The sequence below is a fragment of the Athene noctua genome, chromosome 3, assembly GCF_965140245.1.
Source record: "Athene noctua chromosome 3, bAthNoc1.hap1.1, whole genome shotgun sequence".
Taxonomy (NCBI): Eukaryota; Metazoa; Chordata; class Aves; order Strigiformes; family Strigidae; genus Athene; species Athene noctua.
In genome coordinates, this window is record NC_134039.1 from 54,502,105 (window position 1) to 54,525,063 (window position 22,959).

The window sequence follows — 22,959 nt, forward strand, 5'->3', positions numbered from 1 at the left end:
TTAAAAAAAAAAAACACCCACACCACAAAATAATGTTAGTAGGTAGAATCCCTAGATTCTCTGGATTAGTTCATAATTCTAAATCTATAGGGTACCAGTTTTCACAGTGCGGTTGATATCATTCACAGAAAATACTTAATCCCATTTTATGGAGGACCTAATTAAAAGGAGTAGGATAGTAGTATTATGGAAAAGAAATTGGTTACAAGCCAGCTGATAAACAAACTCTCCTTACACATACCCATCTCCAGCTTACACCTGGCTCAGAATCATGGCTTCTGTGTAATGAAGTGATGCAGTTTTTAGCAATGTAGTTTACGTGATATTCCGGTAATGGTAACTCATCTGTTGGAGTTGGTGATGAACATCTGAGCCAAAAAAAAACACTTCCAAAGAAGAATATTTGGTGAAGCTATCTATCTTCTAGGAATGGCATTCTCAGGACAAGTATTTTTTTATTATGAAAATAACAGCAGAAATACCCAATAAAGTGTCTTTTTTTTTTTTTAATAGTTATTTTTTCCAACACTCAGAAGGGTTGTACTCTGATCCTTCATGGATTCCTGAGCAGTATACAAATATGCCCGTATTCCATTAATTCTTTGGACATTGGAAGGGAGAGGTAGGAGGTAGCTATCTGATTCAGACTTTTCCATGTCCTGGAGCTGTCCCAGTGTTCTGTATAATGACAGAACAGGGAAGTACAGTTTGGTACTTAAACCCTGAAAAATTAAATGTCAGAAAAGTCTGGAAAAAACTCTTTAACAGCAAGGGAATCTACATGATACAAATAACGGTTTGATTGGAAAGTATGTGCCATTGTGCATTTGAGAGAAATGTTTGTTACTTCTATTCGCTATAGATGTATATTGAGCTGAAGTCTCTAAAGGTATCTAGAACACCTATTTGAGTGAATTAAGATTTTTATCCTAGTCCCTTTATAGCCACATAGAGAGGGGTACAGAGGCAATCGAGAATGGGGATGCAGACCAACAGATAACTGCTTTAATCAGCAAAAGTAATACCAGTCTCTGATTCTCAAGTATATTTGCTATTCTTCAGTTGTAGGTTACTACCCATGTATTGATTTCTTCTAAAAATCATTGCGTTGCTTGGCTACCTCATGATGTAATACATGAAGATAGTTAATCTGAAAGAATAATTCATTATATGTGTGTATATATATGTAAAGTAATTATAAAAAATTCAGATGAAAGTTGGGTGATAGGGAATATGTTAACCATCTGAGAAGCAGCAGCAGTTCTGAACTATAAAACCAAAGTAAATATATTTAAGGGCTCAAAACAAGAATTTTTACTATAAACAGGGATTTTTGTGAAATACTTTTCTGATGAGATGTGATTCAGAAAAATGTAATTTTTCTGTGGGAATATTTCAAGGGAGAAATAAAGCATGTAGATTTTTTCAGAAGATTGGAAATGTTGAAAAAATTATTAAAATAGTGTTGATTTTGTAGATAATTTCATTTGAGTGTTAAATGTAGGCTTGTCTGAAAATCCATGCTACAGAGAGAGAGACCTGAGATGCCATAGTTACAACTTAAGTTAGACATTGCTCCAAGCTCCATTTCTTCTGTCTTGTATAATCATTTTCCTAAGCGCTTTATTTTTGCTCTTACTATATGCTCTAGGCCCTACTTCTAGTCTTGGTTCTTCGAGCAATGTGTTTTCTTGACTTATAGGAAGAAGATAGAGAGCAGACATAGGTCTAATGTACAGCAAAATGTTTCCTTATATTCACTTGCAGCGCACAGAGTCAGAGAGAGGTCTGTGGCAGTACATTCACTCAAGGGAATGAATGGGAACATCCCATAGACATAAATACAGCCAGAAACAGCAGCTCTGAGATTTGTGGACTTTGGAATTCATCTGAGTGGGTGTTCTTTTCACTCCCTGCTCATGGGGTTATGTGCTGAATCTGTGTAACTTCTAAGATTTGTACTCCTTTCCCAACTCTATATGATTGGAATCTACTTTGAGACAGTTTATGCTCAGGCCTCAACTACAGTCTAGATGCTTTATAGTGAACTGATCTTGTGCTGCAGCGCCACATGTAGTGTTTATCTGTTTTGTGGCACCAGCTATGCCTGTTTTCCTTTCCAGAATTCAATCCACTACAGCTTAATTTTCCTGTGCTATTCACTGGTGCATAGTCATTCTCAGGGCCCTGTCTGGATATCAGGAGTGAAGAAATTGTATTTTATAAGGGAAAAAGAAAGAACAATAAAATTAGATATTTGGAAGGCAAAATACAGACCATCATGTCTACTTCTGCAATGCTTTGTCCTTTTAATTTTCTCCTCATACTTGTCTTCAGTTTTCCGTCATCTTTCCTTTTAGAAGCACCAGCAGCTACCAGTAGTGTTTGAGGAAACACACTGGTGTCTGGGAATAGATGAATAGTTTTTCCTGAGTCTCCTTTTCTGCAAGGCTACATGGCATTCCTCATACACAGGAAACTATATCCTCATACAGTTGAGCATCAGTATTTCAATCTTTGCCCCAAGATTTTCAAAAACCATATGTATCTCTGGGAGTAGTCTGGAAAATACAGGCAGTAAGAGTGAACTTGGGAGTCCTTTTCTTGCTGTGAGTCATACCAGGCTGTGTATGAAGTACTTGATTTCAGAAGAGCTGGAGTCCTGATCTGCGTGCATCTGTCACTCTCCTTGATTCAGTCAAAATCGAGCGTAGCCTGACAATTAACACTTTGATTTCTTTCAAAATTGCTTTCCTGGAGATTTAGCAAGTTCAATAAGCTATAAGTTGAAAGGAACTGAAATGAGTTTACAAAGTAATAGTTTAATACATAGACGAGTCAAACAGCTTATTATAAACAGGTGTTTAATAAATACAAATCTGGGTACCTGTAGGTTCATTGATCCCAAATTTGAACCATTAACCCTCCCTCTCTTCTCCGAAGATACAGTAATTACATGTGGATTTGAGTCAGAACTTCTGCCTTTTTTTGACAGAAAACCAACTGTTGGCCTTGGCTAGAGCAGAGTTGCCACTTGCTGCAATCAATATGTTTGGAATTATGAGTGATAACCACTTTACATGATGCATACATTGTATTTGCCAAAACAAATGTAGGAAAAAATTGTTAATGATTATATTTAAATCTGTGAAAGTTCTGTATATAATAGTATTCACAGTGAAGTAATGATTCAGGCAAGCACAGAGGAACATCTGGAATGTGTCTGGTGCAGGAGTTTTCTACCGTGACTTCATCATGTTGCTTCTGTAGGAATGCAGCAGAAAAATAGCTGAGACAAGTTTGTTGAATAAGCTATTAAAATCCCAGATGTGAACATGTGCTTTGCATTTTTATGGATCAAAATAATGCTGTTGTGTAAAATTGCATTTTACAACTCTGTCTTTTCCTGACATCTCCCTTCAGGTTATTCTAAATAATTTTGTGGATGGAAGAACCTAAACTCTAGTTCACTGTCCCATATTTGGATGCAGTATTCATTCTATGAAGGGGGATTTAGAATCTTCAGCCTATAATAGTGAAAAAGTATTTCCTAAAATGCTAATTACAGTTCTTGGAGAGGTGATTTCTTAATGTTTCCTCAGATTTACCTAATGGCTGCATTATGTAAAAGTCTGTCTTTTATTGCTAGGTACTGGATGGTTTGGGTACAAAGGTACCCTAAGGGCATCTTGAAAAAAGTGATAAAAACTAACAGTAAACACTGCAGTGAGAAATCATGTGCAGGTGTGCAGTGAAATAATGGTGTCTTTTTGGTGTTAAGTTAAAGCATTAGTCTTTGCACCAAGCAAATGATGATTTGGCCAGTTTGTTGACTCATTTAAATGGTTGTATGACAAGAAGGATCTAGCTTTTGTTGTGTGTTTGCTTTGGGCTTGAAAATAGTCTTGAATGGTCATATTCTTAGAGGACATATTCAGGGCTTTAAAGATACAGCCCATGTGCAAGAGTCAGTGTTACTAAGAATTATACAGGCAGGCAGTTTTATCACCAAGTTGGATTAGGAACTCAGGCAGAACTCAGAAGAGAGAATCTGATTCTGTGACAGATTTTGAGAGCAAAATGATTGTTAGCATATGAGCATAAGTGTATACTAATTAGGAAAAAATGCTTCTAGGAATTATTTTATGCAGTGATAAAACCACTGAACAACATTTGAGTTTTGTGTCGTTTGGGTATATTCAAAAAGATTGTGCACGTCATTTCTGTGTGTTCAGCAAAATTTTTGTTAATTGATAAATCACAATAAATAAATTACAATGAATTTGTAACATCATAGTAAGTCTTGAGAAGTTCTATGTAACATTTTAAATAGTTCTAAAAGGGGGGGGATCCTTGAATTATTTTATCTTCTGTCTGTCAGAGGTTCTTAAATTGTTTTATGTGCCAGAGACTTTATTTTCTGAAACCCTTCTAGACTTTAAGATAATCAGAAGCTGGTTTGTGTCACAGAGTAGAGAGGCAAAGCCTCAACTTTCAAAATAACAAGCAGTTGAGTTGATATAATCTGTTCTGATGATTCTAGTGTCTGATTCACGTGTGTACTGCAGGGAAAGATGGAATAAGCCACTCCCTGTCAATATGTCTAGGAGAATCCCTCCTGACAGCAAACATAATCATCAGTCTAATCCTGAGTCTGCAAACAGTCATCTAAAATCAAGAGTTCTCTCTATTGTGTATGAGCACTGACCCCATGTAGAGCATCCTGCCCAGTGTCTTGTCTTGTCTGGGCAGTCTTTGATGCTTCAGAGGGTGTTTGGAGTCAAGGGCAAAGTTGAGGACCCATTATCCACATAGAAGTCCGCAGGAGACAGTGTTGACATTATAGTATCTTGTAAATATTCTATTTTAGTATGTAAACTATTCCACTGTGTTGTGATCAAATATGCCACTTGGGATTTTCTAAAGCATAGAAATGAATTAGAATTCCAACTGCCAGAAGTCATCAGTAGGATTAGTGCTGGTAGTTCCTGCAGGTTCTTTGGAAGGAGTCACACATGCACCAAGCAAGATTCTCATTTAGACTTTAGTCATGTACTTTTTGAGTAACCACTGAAGTGGATAAATATTTACAGAGTCAGGGACTTAAATAGTAAATATTTAGAAGTAAGAGATTGATCATTCTTCTGGAGAAAAAAATAGCTATTAATTACAATTTTCTATAAATAATAACAGTTTAGAGATAATGGGGTGGTGAAGTCTTATAACTGACATGACCACAGAATAGTCTTGCAATCTTTATCACCTCAAGAATGTGTATTTCAGCAGATGAAATGAAAATTGCACCTTTATGTAAATTTTTAGTTGGAAATAGGTAGTTCTTAAACAGGATTAAAATCTGAAATGACATAATAGACACTGCAATGAAGTATCTTGCTCTAAGAATTATTATTTAACTATTAATTCAGTTTTAATGGTAATGTTAAATTAGCAGTAAATATAAAATGATTGCAAAATATAGATAAATTAAAATATTTTACGCCTATGGTTACAGGTGTGAAAATCTGAGTTTAAGCATGAATCTATAGCATCATCTTGCTTTAGCATAAACAAAGTTTCAAATGCTTTGTGGCTTTTCCCAAACAATCCCACTAGTTATTTAGCTTTTGAGATGCTCAAAACACCCTGAATTTCTTGGTGGTTTGGTATCATACCTTTTCACTTTTTGTATCATGAATTTCCAAATTAACTTGGAAGAATCTCATACATAAAAGATTAATGTAAATCACTTTTTGAAGTTTGTGATATGTTTATGAAAACATATCAAGAATTCAGGATCAGGATTTTGAGATTGTTATATAGGCTTTTGAATAAATTTAAAGACCTAAAGATATATTCAGCATCCAGTAGCTTTCACAGAGAGCAAATAACTCCAGACAGTAGTTTTGAAAATATGACTACTGGGTAAGATATCTTACAGGAATTTGAACATTTTAGAAAATGTCCAGACCCAGATTAAGAGCAGTGAGCTCTTAAATATTGTTTTCTGTGCCTGAAGTATAATCTTTTGTTTGACTTAAAAATTTTATTTTGTCAACTGCAGCACTGCCGCCATGGAATTTGTGTGAGCAGAGAAATGGAGACGCGCCCTGTAGATGGAGAATGGGGACCATGGGGACCTTATAGCTCATGTTCAAGAACTTGTGGAGGTGGAATCAAGAGCACCACCAGGCTGTGCAATAGACCAGAGTATGTTTTTTACTGTGCTTTACATTAGTGCATAATCACGATATTACAGCATAATGGATTGTTCAATGAAGATATTGTGGGTTGCGCAGATTAGTTCAAAGCACCAATTAAAAAAATGCTTGTTTCAGCCATGTTTAAAAAGAGAGACTAACGTGGAAAGAACTCTTAGATTACTCTTGTCTCTCAGCTATATCATTCATATTTATAGATATTTCTATCTTGGCAGGGTCTTTTTTTCTAGCTTTACTCTAAATGCTTTAAACACTGAGATGCTTTTTTTGGAGTTAAAGCTGCAAAAAGAAATAGATGTATTCCCTGGTAATCTTTTAGTGAAACACTTAATTTGCTTTGATTTAAGGCTTTTTCACAAGTACCAGTTACCACCAGTAGTGTCCACAAGGAACGCTGGCTACAGCAAAGTCGTTTACAACTTACCCTTATAATGAGTAACTTCCATTGACTGAGTAATTCAATGTGGGTTTCATTCTGTGTAATAAAATTCAATGAGAACTTTACCCTTAACTTCTCCAGAAGCAAAACAGTAGCTGCAGCCTGGGTACTTTAACGGTTTTTCTAGGAAGTCATGTCATGTTGATATTATCAGTGGGATAAATGAACCTCAATCAAACGATCCCAGGTTATGTTACTTTCTCTGATGTGTAAGAGTCTGTAGTCTAGATTCTCATTAGATATGCTTCTGTCAGTCTATAGTAACTGATAGCATTAATATGCCATTGATTTTTTCTTTTTTCCTCCCTAAGAACCTACTACCAAATAGTATAAACTGAAAGGTTTATAACAGTTAGGAAATGTATTGTAGACTTTACAGTAAATGGGGTGTTTCCCACAGTCTTCCCCTTCTAGTTCTTTTGCTCTCCAAACTGAAACTGATATTAGGATTACAGAAAAGAGTGTGTCAGCTCCTAACTCTGTCTTCTTTTTTGTCACTCTGTAAAATAATAATTTCGGATTACTGGTGGAGGTGCTGCTCCTGTAAAAATCGGGCTGTAATCTCAGCTACATTGATGAAAACATTAAAATGCTATTAAATTAAAAAAACCTGAAATGCTTTTTCCCAGGCAAAATAATTATGTCTGTAAGAGAAATAAAAATGTAATAGACATTAATAAACATCAGTAGCTTGATTACCACTTGCCTCAGCAGTAGTATTTTACATGGTCTTTTTATTTTCATTGGTATAAATGTATGTATTGTGCAATAGGAGATGAGTGTGTGTGAGAAAGTCAGATGGCAGAATGCTGTATGAGATTTTCCCCTTTAGATCACTCTCAAGCTACTTTTAATGGGAAACAGCAATTTTAGAAGCTGAGTGTGTTTTACATTTACCTGTTTTTGTTAGACCAAGAAACGGAGGAAAGTACTGCGTTGGCCGCAGGATGAAATTTCGATCATGTAATACGGATTCATGTCCAAAAGGCAAAAAAGATTTCCGGGAGCAGCAGTGCTCTGAATTTGATGGCAAACACTTTAATATCAATGGTCTTACATCTGCTGTTCGCTGGCTTCCAAAATACAGTGGTAGTAAGTAATTATAAATTTTTTCCATTAATGAAATAGAAATGTTACTTTAATTAATGTTTTAAAACAGACAAGAAACCTGTTGGATTTTCTTTCCAGTTTCTATGAAAGATCGCTGTAAACTTTTTTGCCGAGTTTCTGGAACAACTTCCTACTATCAGCTGAAGGACAGAGTTGCTGATGGTACTCCCTGTGGAGCAGAAACCAATGACCTTTGTGTTCAAGGCTTATGCAGGGTATTTAAGTCTAAACTTATTAATTATTAAAATAAATTTTAACAGATGATGAAGTAGATATTAAATATTCATCCAAATAACAATTACTGAAAATATGTTAAGCAAGATGTTTTGAATTTGCTTAAGTTAATTTTAATGACTAGCAAATTAGAGGTCTGGAAATGGAGGCAATTAAGTGAAGAACATACAGTTGAATCTGAAGAGTCTTTCCTCGTTAAGCCTCACATGTAAGAAAGTTAATATTGTCCAAGTGAGCAGAGAGAAACTCATTCAGAATTGGCATAAAGGGAGTAAAGAAGCATGCTGTGTGTTTATTGACATCACATTTCTGCTATCAAATAAATAAAAAGGTAGAAAATACAAGAGTAGATAGATTACATATTATTTCATTGCAAAATCAGGAGAAACTGACCCTTGAAAGGGATCATTTCTGTGTTCTTTGCTTAACAGCAATTAATAGCCCAGGTTGTTTTGCTGATTACAGTGGAACTGAGTGAATTCAGGATGAGGAGAAAGTGTAGTCTTTTTTATAGTGTTGAATCAAGAGGAAAGAGGAAATGCCAGAGAGTTGTCCTGTTTATCATAATTTTTAAAAAGAGAAGTTTAACTAAAGAGACATAACCAAAAATTGTGCTTATGCTAGTTTAACCAGCATAGTCTGTGTGTATTCTTTTGCTTCTTTGGCAGTAATGACAGACTTTAAAAGAATTGATGACCATGTACACACACCTACTGCTTTTAGGATTTCAAGACTTTTTAATGTAAAATAAGTTAAAATTGATACACTATGAGGTTTTTTTATACAAAGTCTTTACATACTCTTATGTATTCTTATGCAGATCTTGATCTAAGTGTGTTTGGATTGTACCTTCTTAGTACCACAGCACTATTGTGTTTTGCCCTTACATCACAGCACCAAAAAAACATAAAATGCTTTTCATAGATTGCCAAGGAAGACCAGATACATACAGTGAATAAGAATATTTGGGGGCAGTGGGAAGCTTACATTGTTTGTTTTCATTGTTTTCCATTGGACTGAGTGACACAGAGCTGGTGTTTTTGGGTTGTTTTTTTTTTTTTTTTTGTAGCAAGCAGGCTGTGATCACGTTTTGAATTCCAAGGCAAGGAGAGACAAATGTGGAATCTGTGGTGGTGATAATTCTTCATGTAAGACTCTTGCAGGTACTTTCAACAGTGCTCGTTACGGTATGTAGGTTTGGTTTTCTGTTAATCTTAATGCACATTTCTGTATGGCTTAAAAATTATGTTTTACACTTGAAGAAGTAGGATTTCAGTGCATGTTTTTAGGGCCTCTGTCAACAGAAAATATCTCTGATTTTCAGTCACATATGCCCACTCAAGCATATGGAGGCAAAACACTGTGATACATTAACCCATTCAAGGGGAAAAAAAAATCAATCTGATCTAAGGTCTAAACAAAAGACACAAATAAAAGACATGCTGAGTATTGAAAGTATTTTAAAAGGAAGAATGCTTCCTACTTTGCATGGGCTTGGCTGAAACTATGCAGCTCCAATGTCTCCTTTTGGTTGTATAAAGAGATAGCAAGATGTCTGTTGTGTGAGCAGCTGATGAGGCTCTTTTTTTCCTATAGTGAAAAAGGTAGCCTGTGAAATATGAGCCTTCTCTTTCCAGAGAACATGGGCAGCAATGTTTATGTTCTTTCCTCTTCATTGGCATGTAGCAAATGAGAAATTTCTGAATAACCCTAGTAATTCTTTTTTCTTTGATTTAGTTTCTCTGATAGCACTACTGATAATTCTTCTATACGTAGTCCTTTCTGGGAAGTATGGAGAGACTATTGTATGTGTGTAGCAGTGTAGTTAAGAGTGTAGAACATAAGGACAGAAGTCTCCAGGTTAATGTCGGATTCCTAAAGGCTCCTTCATGCCGCTTCACTGGTTGAAAGAGACCATGGGCAAAGTGAAAATGATACCTGGAGAGCTGCCAAATAGGATCTTCATAGAACAAAGGAATTGCTGATCCAAGAGGAAAGTATGCCTGGTATCCTGTTGGGTTTTTGGTTTTGTTTTGTTTTTTTTCTTGGCAGAGAGCTTGCACCAAGCGAAAAGTACCCAAAAAATTAAAATGTGGGGTACAGGTACCCTTCCCAAACAAATTCTTGTGTGTGTCTGGAGAAATTGGAAGAAGACACAGTAAGCTATTAGACATTTCTGAACATGTAGTCAAAACACAAGGAAAACAATGTATTATTTTGATAATCCTGAGTAAAGGACTGTCAGTGGTTTTATTTTCCACCACTATGAAAGATCTTTTTGCCTATAGGTAGCATGTGAATTCTGTCACAAATACATCTGATACAAGTGACCATTACATGAAACTGCCATTTATACAAATATGTTTGAGAGTGTCACTCTGCTGTTTATCAGCTATGCATTGTCACAGACTTATTTGCTTCTATCTGAAGTTGGAGGGGAAAAAAACCACCACGTTTTGGGATGAGCAAAACCTGCTTTTATTATTTTGGTATTATACTTGGTTGAATGTTTTAAATTATGTTCAAATTCTTGGAATTGTAGCATATAAAAGATGATACTGAATTATGCTACTGGACAGTATGCTAAACATTTGGGATTATCACACAGGTGTGCTCAAGTAGGAGTGCAGCAATGCACACAAGAGGTTGTAGCTAGCTGATCACTAAAACTTCAGTGTCCTTGGGGGATCTGGGACATCACTAGGCTAATGACTAAATTAATTGTCTGAGGAAATGTTCTTATCCAAAAAAGTTCTGATTTAGGATCAGAAAATAAATATGATAAAGTCTGTGCACTTGATCTTTTTCTTTTAACTTCACCTGGTCCCCTTCCATACTGACCCAAGTCATTTTACTAAGGCAGAATTTGGAATTAGACAGTAGCAGCCCATGGTATGTGCATGTATTCATACAGTTTTAATGTTGTCATTAAGCAGTAGTGAAACAATCATCAGAAATTCACTACAACAAAATACTAATTTATTTAGCTTCCAGTTTATGAAATGGTAATCTTATTATTGTACACATAAGGGGTTTTTTGGCTATTATTACTGCATCAAATTAGATTATCTGAGGATTTCCTGAAAAATGGTCATTCTTAGTGCCTTAGTATGTGATCTGTTCTCCAGTGTAGCCTTGACAACATGCTATGCAGTTTTGTTTCTAGCTTCCTCCCGTATGTTATCTTCTGTCACTCTATTACCACAAGGTTTTCAGTGTGTGAGAGGGGCTTTTTTGAGTGTATTTTGCTTTCTTCCCAATACATTGGAAGATTGACCAAATGCTTTGTATCCAAGCCATGCAGTGGGTCAATTTGCAATTGCAGTGCTGCCCCCAGCTGGTAGATGTTATGAACCTGTGATTAGATGAAATGTTCATTTGAATGCATGGCATAGTTTTAATAGATTAAAAGCACTGGGAAGTTAATGAATTATGAAATTGAAAAGGATATTGCCATTTAAATTTTTACCCACAGAGGTGAGTCAACTAACTAATGTTAAATCGTGGCAAGACTGTTAAACACAGCAAAATAAGTGGAAAAGTTAGCAAAGATTATATTAATGCTTCATATTGCATGTTTGTGTTTATTATTTGTTTCAAATGTTTTCAATACTGAAGCTTTTCTTAGAAGAATCCTTTTGAATTTGATTAGCATCTGTGAGAAACAGCTATGCACTTTGTTTTGTTACCTTTCAACAGGGCTACCATAATAGTAGTATTAGGTATTACAGGAAACAATGACTCATTTGTGAAGCTTTTGTATTTTGAAGGGACCACACTTGGGTAACATTTTAAGTAGCAGAATGTGTATCAAGCATGGGTAGTTTGTCTGATATATCTACCTATGTATATGTCCTGCAACACTGCAGTATTTTCAGTATTTAGGGCTCATTCTTTAGAGTGGTGTCATGCAATACTCTTGTGAGACAGAGAAAAACTAACTCAACTGTATAAACAGGGAGTGGAGATATTTCATGTTAAGTGACTTATTCAGTATAAAAGTTTTGTGGTTAAATTGTGAGGAGCCATGATGTTTCCCTAGTCCCTCTTGATATACTTGACTGCTTTCTAGAATAGTGCTGCTCTCTTAGGGATTTTTCTGAGTATGTTGAACTCGTTATTGGTGAAAAATTAAATTCACATTTCTGAACATAGGCATGAATTTCAATGAGCTATGAAAATAAAAATTCAACTGATTATAAACAAAACAAAAACCAATAACAAATTTGATATGCATGAAGATATTCACATTTCCTTCCTAAAACATCAGGGTATTCAGCAGTGGTTGTCACTGCAGCACTGTAGGGTTTTGTGAATAAAACTAGTTAAACATATGCTTGTATTTACTAGTATTTGACTATTTTTGTATATAATTAATTAGTGAATTATTACATTGCAGGTTACAATGTTGTAGTAAATATTCCCAAAGGAGCAACAAACATTGATATTCGGCAGCACAGCTACTCAGGGAAACCAGAAGATGACAATTACCTTGGTAAAAGCCTCCTGTGTATGACATTGATGGACAGTTTTTATGCTCTTGCCAGAGGTCTGCTCCGGACATATGTTATCAGAAGTCTGAGAAAGTCTTTAGAGCAAATATCTAATTACATCATACCATTATTTGCCTGAATCTCTGTAGATATTCATTTTCAGAAGAATGAGTGAGATATTGTTAGGTTTCTAATTCTTAAACGTGTGTATTCATTTGTCAGAGAATAGGAATTATAGTACACCACATCATTATGTCAAGTTTTTACTTTGTGGCAGTGTTAATTAAAGCTCCAGAGGTGAACTCAGGAATAATGTAGGTATTCATGGTTTTAAATCTTGGAAGTGTACACTTTGTTTATAAACGAAGCAGTCTGATCTTCTACAAACTTTACCAGTTGTCTCACATTTCTCTTTTTCTGTCATGTCTGAGTGTAAAGATCACATGTTGATAGATTTGCAAGTGTGTGAGGTTGTTCTATTTCACAGTACTTACTTTATATCTGAAGTGCCCTAGAGAATGTTTGTGCATATTTTCCTTCTGTCTCTTCTGCCATTACCATCCTACTCAACAAACTCATTTTCAAAATGTTTCCGTTGCCACCTGTTGCCCTGTTGTTGCACATGCATCTTGCAGGATACAGAAACAACCTTCAGCCTCTGGCACTAGCTGCTATTGAAAATGTAGTAATGCCCAAATGGCATGTCTTTACTAAGAACTTATTTTTAAATTTTATTTTTAACTTGTTATTCACCTATATTGTTGGAAATTGATCTTCATATTAAATTATTATTATAAATGCTTAAGAATTAAAAGAATTAATTTTTACTTTACAATTTACTTTTAAAAGCCACTTCACTAAAGTAGCTCTAGCAAATACAAGAATGTGGGCTGTAGAATAGGCCATACATAAAGATAATTATTGTTTTCTTCTACAGTAGCAAAACCTAACCAAATTTAAAGTGATGACTGCAGTCAACCCTTCAGCAGGACAGTTATTATTAAAGTTGTGTTGTTAATGCAGAGAAAATCCATAACACCTGCTCAGGTGAAAGTTACTGATGGTTAGGATTAAATTCCTGCATATGAAACTGTTTGGTAGAACTTTGAAGTATTATACATGACTAAAATAAAGCTAAGTATTGAGAAGATATTAAGAGTTTTTATTGGTAGAATCTTTATTTAAATAGATGCTTTATTTCCAATATTTTATTTTACTTATAGCTTTATCTGATATTCATGGGAATTTTATCTTGAATGGAAATTTTGTTGTAAGCATGTCAAAAAGAGAAATCAATATACAAGGCGCCATTTTTGAGTACAGTGGTTCAAACAGTACGATAGAACGAATTAACAGCACTGATAGAATCGAAGAAGAGCTAACCTTACAGGTGCATGTTTACTTTTTTCATAAGTTTGAAAATTTGCTACATGATCATTATGTTCATAATTCTGTGTTCAAATTCACTGAAAAACAGATATCATTTTATCTCAATTAAGGTTTTGTGTGTAGGGAATTTGTACAACCCTGATGTGCGTTATTCATTCAATGTACCAATAGAAGATGGAAGTGATCTATTTACGTGGGATCCTTACGGACCCTGGCAAGACTGCAGCAGGATGTGCCAAGGTACTATGAATTCTTTTGTCACCAGAAACAAAGACCTGATGGCATTTAGGAAGGGAGTAGACTTAAGTACTCAGATTTTTTCACCCCTACTTGTTGAGGAGGAAACTCAGCACTCAGTAAACTTCAGCTGCACAGAGCCTTTAAGGGCAGGATAGCTTCTGATTTTGTTTTACTGTTTTCAGTATTTATGCAGTGCAATTCTATATTCAAAACTACATTTGTGTTCCTTTCTTTTTTAGCCATAGGAGTGGTTTGTAAAAAAAAGTTGAATCGAGTTTAATTCATCTTTAGAAAGCGGTACTCTATTAATATGTATTAGGCTTCTGTTATCCTATTTGCAGATGGTCACTGATTTGTCTAGTATCTTTCATATGTGTTTATTTGTCTTTTCTGGTTATCTGCTACATGAGGTGAAGATATTTGAAGATACATTTTAAATTTTTTTAGCTGTTATTTGTTAGGCCATTCCAGTGTAAAAATAGAAACACAGTATGTATAAAGTGTGTATATAAAGTGTATGTATACATATTTTTGAAAGGTACTCCTATTAGCAGGTGCTAGAAATGCCTGTAGATATGTGATGGTGAATTTCTTCTGGTTTGAGTCAGACATACTTATATGATAGAGAAGCAAACTATCTGTCAACTGTGGTACTTCTCCCAGCACTCCAGATCTTTTAGGTACCCTGTGATTAAATTTTCTACTTCCTTTAAGAAAAGGTTCACAATCCTTAAATTAACATGGTGTTTTGAAAATATGGTAATTAGCAAGGGACAGACATGATGCATTTGGAATACTTAGCCTGATGAGTAAATGGACTGTTGCATTTTTGCAGTTTTCTGGAAGTTGGTATCCTCATGAGACCACTGTAGTACAGCTAGGAGATAGCAGCTTGTTTTCCACCTGGAATGTAGTCAGCTGCACAAAGCAGCAGGTTTGAGAATCTGTTGTATACAACAATTAGTGTTAATGGAGTATCTCAGTTAAATTCCTAAATGATGAATTGAATCCAGTAGTATTAAAAGAGACTCTTATTTCACCCTTTATTTGCTGCTTTTTTGGTTCCTTTTCAAGGTATTCGAAGGAGGAGGATGACATGCATACGTAGAAGTGATCATGTGGTAGTGTCTGATCAAAGATGTGAACTTATACCGACTGTACCAGATGTCTTTGAGGAGTGTAATACAGAGTGTGAATTAAGGTAAAAAGAGGTTCCTAACTGATGGAGCTATCGTGGTCTTAGATATTTTTGTTGATAGAGGTTGAAACAAAGTAATTCAGATGGCTTTATCCTCTGTCATTCCATCCCTCTCTACCTCCCTTATCCCTCCTGTCTCTCCTTACTTTCCTCAAATCTATTGGTATAATGGTTTTATATATTATGTTTACACCTCTGAATCTAAGTAGAGCTAGTGTACTTTTCTAATTTTTATTGGTAAAGTACAGAGTCTTTTGTTAAGATTGTGAATCTGTTCTGTATATCCTGGCATGAAAACTTGTATTGCTGGGCAGAATACATTATTCTGACAGAATCATACCCACAACTGGAACTAATTTTAAACAGACTTGGAGAAGTTTTGCCCACGCTGAAGTGTTCAGAGGATGAACAGTTAGAATTATAGCTTACATTTTTCAAAGTCACCTAAGGAGATTAAGACAAAAGATCCCTTTAAACTTAAAAAGATATTTTCAAGCCTATGAGTCAAAATCTTTTATATTGCTTTGAAAATTCCAGTCATGAGATTTTACAGTTTTTATCTGTTCCCTAAAATGCATACCTATATTTACATGACAATTCTTGGTACATTCTCAGGGTGCCTTATTCATTGTGGTCTTATTTTTCAAAACATAGTTAGCTTGCTATAACAGTTTATCCTTGTAGGTGGCACAAGGTTGGCAAAAGTGACTGCACGTCAAAGTGTGGCCCAGGGTATCGGTCTGTAGAGATCCACTGCATGAAGTATTCTATTTCAAAAGGAGTCAGTGCTCCAGTGGATGATAAGTACTGTGCTGATCAGCAGAAACCACCAACGAGAGAGCCCTGCCATGGTGACTGTATGTTAACAAGTTGGCACTACACAGAATGGTCAGAGGTACAAATTCAAAACCTTATAATTGTACCATTATAGTTCCGGTTAGTGTTCATATCAAAGTTTTATTTCTATATCAATTCTTTTACTTTAAGTAATTAAACCCAATGTTTGACAAATGCGGAGTTGTAGGAGGAGCTAATATCAATCTTTGTATTTCAGCAACTTTGTCATATTTTTGTAAGAAACTCTAGCTAAATTGTTTGCAGCTTGGTTTTGGAAGTAAGCAGAGATCTGGAGGTTAAAGGTGTGTATTTTATTTACAGTTTTAATAATTCAGTTCTAAGAGTATTTTGGAGAAAAGGAATAAGTAGAATTTCAGCTTTAATCTTCATTAAAGTGTTTTATCTTGGAGGTACTAAACAAAGTGCCAAATATATCTCACATAAACATATTAGCGGTCTATGGATTAAATGTAGGATACATCTGTCTAACACAATCATTGATGTCCTTCAAGACTGATAAATGTATTTTGACCTGGTTTTATCATGTTGTGTTTCCTGTTTCATAATATTGTCTATACATCACAGTGTTCCAGGAGCTGTGAAAGAGGTGTCAGAACCAGAGAAGCTTTTTGTATGAACAATTTGGGTCGTCATCTTCCTGACAGAGAATGCCAGGAACTTCCAAGAGTTGTAACACAGAGTTGCAATGAATTCTTATGTCCAAGCTGGTCTGTTAGTGAGTGGAGTGAGGTAATGAACCATGTAAAACTTAAAACATCTTTGGTCTTCTCATCAATATTAAAATAAAATAAGCTGCTTTAAAAGAAAGTGAATCCATTAATACAGATTCGTGTCTTTACAAACGGATGACATTAATAATTTACAGTGTCCTCTGACATGTGGCAAAGGAATGAAACATCGCCAAGTATGGTGCCAACTTAATGATGAACAACTGAGAGATGATTTCTGTAACCCAAATGAAAGACCAGAATCAATAACACCGTGTGAACTTCGTGAATGTGCATCTTGGCAAGTAGGGCCTTGGGGATCAGTGAGTACATAAGGATTCCTGGCTTCTTGTTTTCTAGTTCAGACTATGAGTGATCACAAAACAAATACTACTTAAACGTTTTAGTTGGATCTTAAACAATTACTTTAGTTGGATTGATTCACATGTTTATTTGCTCCTATTGACTAACCTGTAATTTAGGAACACGCACATGTACGTTAAATGCCTAAAATAGTCATTGACCCCGAGCCTTAATATCAAAGATGCTTTTATACACGAATGTATTACATCTCCAGAATAATGAAAATGTAGGTAGTAAACCATTCAGACGAATGAGACAGGTAAAAGACCAAATATTTGTAGCTGTGTGGGTGTATTTGTGGTAGCTTTAGCTATGATCTTAGAAGTGTATATGCTAATAATAGCAGGCAAAAAGACTTAGTATTTTATTGTTATGTTTTGTTTTGACCTTCAGTGATAAAAGATCTACTATCTCTTTATGTGAAAGTGCTGTTGAAAAATATGTTCCTGTGTGTAATGATGCTCATCTAATGTTTACCAGAGTGGCTTCAAAATTCTGGAAAAAAAGTGAATTAATTTGCGAAGGAAACTTTTGTCACCAAATAAATGAGAATTAATTAAAAAATAATGAGGTACTCAATTTCATGGTGCTTTCATAAAATCAGATTACTCAAGCCAACACAAATGTTGGATTATTTGATGTTTCTTTGATGTAGTGAGAATTCATAACTGAATAGCAGCTGATGATTTTTTTAACATATAACCTGTTAGTAAAATACAGAATAAATACACTTCTGGAAATTAAGTATATTTTTAACTTAAACATTTCTTTTGTATAGAAGTTTATCTCTAACAGGAAAAAATATTATATGAGAAATCTCACTCTTGTCTAACTTAATGCTGAATTTGTTCTGAGTCATCTTTTGATCAGAAGGTGCTGACTTTCCCTTCCTACAAACTAAATGAAAAAATGAAATAAAAAGTTAATTTAGTCCCATGATATAATTCTTCTGATTAAAAAATCACTGTGTATGGCCTTGCTGGAATAGATTGTATAAGCAATTTACCAATCCATGTCACTGGAGCAGAGCTTTCCTTTACAGTTTTTCCACCGTACCATCTGGTAATAGCTATTCACAACCTGTTTTTTTTACCAGTGTTTGTGTTTGAATCACGACATTTATAAGAAGGGATTTATGTCGTAATATTTTCAACCATCAAACATTTTAGGTGCTGCCTTTGAGTGTGCTCTTGTCAAACTCTATAGTGAAGGAAAAAACATTCAACAGCTGCAGCTAGTGATTAATTTGGAAGCCACCCCTTACTCCCTCCCCTTCTACTTCCTCTACCCCAGTTTTTATTGCTGGGCATGACATTCTGTAGCATGGACTGTCCCTTTGATTAGTTCAGGTTAGCTGTCCTGGCTGTGTTCCCCCTCAGTCTCGTTCTGGAGAGGGTAAAAGGGGGAAAAAAGAGAAAGCCTTTATCCTGCACAAGCACTGTTCAGCAATAGCCAAAAATACTGGTGTGTTACGGACACTGTTTAAGCACCTTATCATCTGCCATGCAGAAAGTTAACACCATCTCAGTAGTCATTCCTATTCATTCTAGAAAGAGTTTTAAAATAGATAATGTAATTAAAAGTTACATTTGATTATAAATAGTGCTATTTCAAGTGTGTGAAATTATTGACTTTAACAGTGTGCTGTAACGTGTGGACGTGGATACCAGATGCGTGCAGTCAAATGTGTTACTGGGACTTACAGAGTTATTTTGGATGATGACAGGGAATGTAATGCTGCTACTCGTCCTAGAGATAACCAAGTAAGTTAAAAAATACCTTTCAGCTGATTGTACTTTTTAGTTTAAAACATCAAAATTGACAAGTGTTGTCTACGGACTCTTTCAGGGGTCTTGCAGGAAACAATTTCTAAAGTGAGGAAAAAAAATACTGAAACTATCTGTTTTTTCCTGAACTTCAAATTTAGCCTAGGGAGTTAAGTAAAAGAAGAGTAATCTGGAAATTGGAGATTTGAAAATTTGATATATGTTTGAAGGGGTTCGAAGGCCTTGTGATTATTTGGGGGTGGGGGGGAAGCTCCAACATGTAGAATATTATAAAGAGACTGCTTGCCATGATGCTTAATAATAGCACCTAACATGCTTGGTATTCTCTAAAATTCTGTTTGTGTATAGTTCTTAAAAGAATGACATGGTTAATTGAAGAAAGCTTCAGTTGTTGGAATAATACTGATTCAAAACTGTGTAGAGATGAATTATGATTCAACTTGGTAATAGTATGTTCTTTATCTTTTCTTCTTGTCTCAGTTTATTCCATCACTTACCTTAATTTAAATCCATCATTTTTCAGAAGAAATGTTTTTAGTACAGTGAGTGAGTTTAACTAAAAGCAATTGATGTCTTAGGTACTAAGTATTAATATGTTGATCTCACACCCAGACTGATACATCTCATTTATATCCAGCTAAGCTGGTAACCACATACCTCCTTGAGGGTATGCTCTGTTTCTTGTCTCAAGAAGAGGGGGAAAAAAGCATTCTGTGGTCCAGGGTCAAGCAGTCACAAGTTACCAGCCCTCTGATGGTTTCTTGAATAAGATTTCAAAATATAAAAGCCAAGAATCCAAGTAATTGGTATAAATTTATTTCCACTTAATGTAAAACAGCTGGACTTGAGTATGCTTTGTGTTTTGAATTGTGGTACCTGTTCAGCTGTTGACTGAAATTGGGCAATTTTGTGTTCTCAGCAGATGAAGACAGCTGAGGATAGGACAGTACAGTCATTGTTTTCACTCACTTCTGTACTGCATGGGGCTGTGAAACAGGACACAGTAATGTCTATGCCGCTTGTCTCTAGCAAGTTGCCCAACGCAGTACTTTCTCAAAATGCAAATATTAGTTTTAACGTCAAATACATTTTCTTTGCCTCTTGATTTCAAACAAAACAATTCAATGAAAAGCCTTTGAATAACACCAGGAAAAATTTAGAAGACAGTATTTACTTGTTAATTAATACTCGCTTATTGTAGTGGTAGGATCTCTGTCTGTGGGAACCATTTGCTTCACATTTGGCTCTTCCAAAATGTATATTTTTTGAAAGGTTTTTTTCTTTCACCCCTACAGGAATGTGAATTGCCCTCTTGTCCAGAAAATACGAAATCACAGACTACTTCGCTTCCTCCAGTTCATGTGGGGAAGGTAACCCAATGGAGATACGGCTCATGGACCCCAGTATGTAATTTAATAGCGGTCACACTTTGCGGAGCAGTCCTCCATTGCTTTGCCCATTTTTCCATAAATTCCTCATTAATATGTTTTTCAGACTCAAGTCTGCTTGGGATAAATTTTAAAGGAATTAAAAAAATTTTTTTTAAGAACCTGTTTCTTAAGGGGAGATGGACACTCCCAGCAAATTCTGTGTGATTCAAATCGAACCAGGGAAAATAAGGAAAGGAAAAAACCAGGATTCTAGGAGCTGAGGTTCTGAGCAAAGTAGTTTTCATATGATTGAGAGTATGCAAGGAAGTGGGTTTTTTTAAATAGTTGATCAGTTTCTGAGCATGGAGAACATCTTTCATTCTAAAATATGATTTAAATCTTTTATATGAATAACAGTATTAAAAAGTTTGGGTCTTTAAAGGTCTGATTTTACGTAATTTGTAAAAAAGCATTATAACAATGGCTTCTACATAAACTTTGTTTAATGGAAGAGTTTTTGATTTTGATAGTGTTAAAAATTAATTTTACTTGACAGCAATGTAAAATTTAAAACCATGAAAATGTGGTTATGTCTGTTAATCCCTTGAGGTTCTTAACAAAGCATATAACACAATTATATCTTTGCACAACTGTTTTAACTAGATAGCAGTAAAGACTGAGGCTACTCAGAAGCTTTTCACTAAATTCACCTTGAACTTTTCAGCTACAAAGCATCAGAAGGGGCTCAGTGGAATATGCTAATATAAAATAGAAGGGCAAATGGATTGTGAATATCAGTTTTTATTTTATCAGTTGGTGTAAATATTGCATCACTGTGTAATAACTAAAATGTTCTAGAAGTTACTCTCTAATGTTTCTATTGTTAATAAATTTAAAAATTGCCTTTACAACTGTATAATGATTCCATGTTGTAGTTGAAATTCTACCTGTTCAGATACACTGAATTGCTTCACAAGAAATAAAGCCATGCAAATAATTTCCAAGCCTATGGGAATTCTTAAAGCCTAAACTATCCAGCAATATTTCACTTCCCTTCCTGAATGCATGGCTCTGTCAGTGTGAGATGGAAATCTTAGTTCTCAGTGTTTAAGTGTAAAGTCAATCTGACACTAATTTATGTTAGTATTTTAGATGCTTGCATGATCTTGTTTTGGTCTCCTAAAGTGCAATGAGCTTGGATTGTTCTCTGACAGTGCTCTGCATCCTGTGGGCGGGGTGATCGTGCTCGCTATGTGAGTTGTAGAGATGCTCATGGAGGAATAGCAGATGAATCTTTCTGCGCTCATTTACCACGACCAGCTGAAATTTCAAGCTGCTTTAGCCCATGTGGACAGTGGCAAGTTGGAAATTGGTCCCCTGTAAGTATTAATTGTAATTTTTTTTTTTAATGTGTCTGTTTAGATTATTGATTAAAGTTCCTGGTTAGAAATTGGAACTTCATGTTCTATTCAAGTGTGATTGAAATTGCATCCATTGAAAAAGCAAATTATAAATTTTTTATGTCAAAAGTAAATATAAATGTCTTTGGTTATTAATTATCAATGTTCTGTCACAAATGTTGGGTTAATTTTTGGTCAGTGCACAGTTACATGTGATAGTGGAATAGTAACAAGACAAGTTATCTGTGTCAACTATCATCAACAAATCAACGAGAATTACTGTGATCCTGAAGGCCGACCTTCCAAAGAACAAGAATGTAACATGCCACCATGTCCACCAGTTTATCATCATATTCCAAATATACATGACCATCCAAGTCATTTTCCAGAAATAGGTTACCTTCCAATACACCATCCACAAGACAATATAAACCAATGGAACCGTCCCTCTGTGGGAGGATATCAATGGAGAACTGGACCCTGGGGAGCAGTAAGAATTATTTTTTTAATATATTAATTTGTTCTCTCACATGTGTGTGTTAACGTTTCTAGAACTGTTACTGCAGTACAGATTTGATCAAAAGAGAAGCACATTTATTTTTTAAATATTATTATTTGAAGATATATTAAATTGAAATAATAGAAAAATTACATTTTTAACTTTAAAATTATTCTTAGTAGAATATTTGCAAATTTCAGGTTTGAAAGTTAATGTTAAAAAAATAAAAATTTTAAGTTGTTTTAACCAACATATTTTACACATTTCTGATTATGGAATGTTGATACATATGTTTACATGTTTGGTAGTGCTCTAGTACTTGTGCAGGTGGATTTCACCGTCGAGTTGTAGTATGTCAAGATGAGGAAGGAAGAAGCGCTAGTTACTGTGATGAGGCAACAAAACCTCCAGAGTCAAGACACTGTGATTCTGGACCCTGCCCACGGTGGAACTATGGGAACTGGGGAGAAGTAAGATCATTTCACTTTCAAAGGGAAACATTATTTGCCACATAAGCTTTGAAATAGTAGCGTAATTATTTGACTGTGAATGGAAAAGAACACCATTTTTTTCACTTTTTTAAAAAGAATGAGTTTCAACCTGTTTAAGCTGTTCTTTGATCAAATCCAGAACTGTAGTGTAAATATCAGTAGC

General features: G+C 35.1%; 1 protein-coding gene across 1 annotated transcript in view; it reads left to right on the forward strand.

The window, feature by feature from the left end:
- ADAMTS20 (ADAM metallopeptidase with thrombospondin type 1 motif 20) overlaps nt 1-22,959 on the forward strand; it is a 100,454-nt gene that overhangs the window by 39,741 nt on the left and 37,754 nt on the right. Inside the window, exons 12-27 of the mRNA XM_074903020.1 lie at nt 6,062-6,207; nt 7,568-7,749; nt 7,846-7,982; nt 9,071-9,188; nt 12,401-12,496; nt 13,718-13,884; nt 13,994-14,123; nt 15,198-15,324; nt 16,006-16,216; nt 16,744-16,908; nt 17,045-17,209; nt 18,890-19,012; nt 20,332-20,439; nt 21,621-21,785; nt 22,006-22,296; nt 22,614-22,775. Coding sequence (XP_074759121.1) covers nt 6,062-6,207; nt 7,568-7,749; nt 7,846-7,982; nt 9,071-9,188; nt 12,401-12,496; nt 13,718-13,884; nt 13,994-14,123; nt 15,198-15,324; nt 16,006-16,216; nt 16,744-16,908; nt 17,045-17,209; nt 18,890-19,012; nt 20,332-20,439; nt 21,621-21,785; nt 22,006-22,296; nt 22,614-22,775 — 2,493 coding nt within the window. The remainder of the gene's footprint in view (nt 1-6,061; nt 6,208-7,567; nt 7,750-7,845; nt 7,983-9,070; nt 9,189-12,400; nt 12,497-13,717; nt 13,885-13,993; nt 14,124-15,197; nt 15,325-16,005; nt 16,217-16,743; nt 16,909-17,044; nt 17,210-18,889; nt 19,013-20,331; nt 20,440-21,620; nt 21,786-22,005; nt 22,297-22,613; nt 22,776-22,959) is intronic.